Source organism: Pteropus vampyrus, unplaced genomic scaffold (assembly GCF_000151845.1).
Source record: "Pteropus vampyrus isolate Shadow unplaced genomic scaffold, Pvam_2.0 Scaffold94, whole genome shotgun sequence".
In the NCBI taxonomy this organism is placed as follows: Eukaryota; Metazoa; Chordata; class Mammalia; order Chiroptera; family Pteropodidae; genus Pteropus; species Pteropus vampyrus.
Window position 1 is genome coordinate 3,426,691 of NW_011888875.1, and position 1,908 is coordinate 3,428,598.

The 1,908-nt window shown below is 35.7% G+C and overlaps 1 protein-coding gene across 1 annotated transcript in view; it reads left to right on the top strand.

The window, feature by feature from the left end:
* Window positions 1-498: 498 nt before the first annotated feature.
* The window catches only part of CTNND2 (catenin delta 2), a 700,986-nt gene continuing 699,576 nt past the window's right edge, over window positions 499-1,908 (top strand). Inside the window, exon 1 of the mRNA XM_011364122.1 lies at window positions 499-630. Coding sequence (XP_011362424.1) covers window positions 499-630 — 132 coding nt within the window. The remainder of the gene's footprint in view (window positions 631-1,908) is intronic.

Consider the following 1,908-nt stretch of genomic DNA (forward strand, 5'->3'; position numbering starts at 1 on the left):
GCTTGTTAATTGTGACATTTCTTAATCACTTATAAATTATTGACCATTTATTTTATGTGATTTCCATATAAGAAGGAGTCTAACAGGTTTATTTTTTATTTTTATTTTTTTTGTGATGGAAATATACCAATGCACAAGTAATAAATTTACCAAAACAAATGAAATGGCAATTCGGTTAGCTTATTTTTAAACTTAATACTTCTTTATCTCTTTACATTTTCTCATAATCTTACTTTCCTTTTCCTTCTCATTTCTTCCCCAACTTACCTCAAAGGCAAAACGCGAAGTTGTGAGTGTATTCTGGAATTAGTTAACGGTTGCTATAACAGAAACCATTTTGTTTACATTCTCCTTCTGCCATGATGTCATGTGCTTTTTCTGTAGTTCGTAATTTTCATTTTGCCTAAGCGTACTGCTTGGTATTACCTGATAGTTATTGTCTGTTTACCGTGACGGCATCCAGTTGCACTGAGCATGTCTTCTTGCATTGCAGGAGCTATGCCTGTCCCCGACCAGCCTTCGTCAGCCTCAGAGAAGACCAGCTCCCTGAGCCCTGGCCTCACCACCTCCAATGGGGATGGCTCTGAAACAGAAACCACCTCTGCTATTCTCGCCTCGGTCAAAGAACAGGTAGAAACATTCCGCTTTTGTGACATTCTTCGGGGGCACTTACAAATTGCTTTTTACTGATGAATGATGATTAAATCATGTTGGAAAAATCATGATTTACTAGCAGAATGTTGGTAATCGTTATCAAGTTAATACTAAGATATGATTATCGTTGCTTTTGACTGCATGTTTTTTATTCATACTTTAGGCAGATTTTCTTGAAATAATATTCCCTGGGGCCAAAAACAAACCAAAACAAAACAAAACAAAATTTTACAGTCAAAATAACTGTTGGTAAAGTTTTGGCTGATTTGGTGATGAACCTGACTTTTAATACTATTAAATGCATAAAGTCAAGTAATTGGTATTTAGAAAATATAAAGTCTAATACACTGTCAAAATATATCCACTAGGCTAAAAAGTTAGTATGTATGACAGCTGATGAATATCATCTTGGGTCAAGGCAGGTTGGCTTTCCCATTGTTTTATAGATGGTTCTGGAAAAATGCATTACAGAATTTTCCTTTTAAAACTGATCAACAGTTTGAATGATTCCTCCTCCAATATTACTTGGCCGTAAAAATGGGTAAGTAAATAAAATCTGTAGTCTTAGATTTAAACAACTTGTATCTTAAAATTCATGTTTCTTATAACTAAAAGGTAGTAAATAATTATAGAAAGCTGGGAAACTCAATAATTTTTTATTCACCTATTCACTTAGCATGTTTTGAAATAGAAATCAGTAGTTTTTTAAAAAAAGTGAAAAAGCATCCTGTTTTGGGGTCACATGATATGAGGATGTTGAGTTAGCAACAACAAAGAGTGAGAGCGAACCTAAGTCCAGGCACATCCCAACAGAGCAATATTCTAAGTGGGCCAATGACGGACAGTTACTCTATACTCAAAAAAAAAAAAAAAGGATTCTCATTTTCCCCGAGTACACTGATTTTGTTTAATAAGTAGGGACTGGTTTAGGTAAAAGTAGGAAACGAGCTAGATGGCGAAACTATCAATAGACTCACTGAGGGAAGATCCATTGACAGAAGGGATCGATGTGCTATTCGTCAAAAGTTTCTCACCTGGTCAGGAAGTGTACAGCTAAGTAGGTACACAAAGGAGTATTGAATAGCTTTATCTATGGATAATCTAGTTTGTGAAAATGGCCAGGAAGCAGGAGTTTGGGTTGAGGCACAGGCTGTACTGCTTGGTTAGTTTGCTTCCAAATGCTAACCTGAAAGAGTTTCCTGATTATTTTTAAGGAGTGATGGAAAAGGAGAGCGAAGATTCATGCCACTTCTC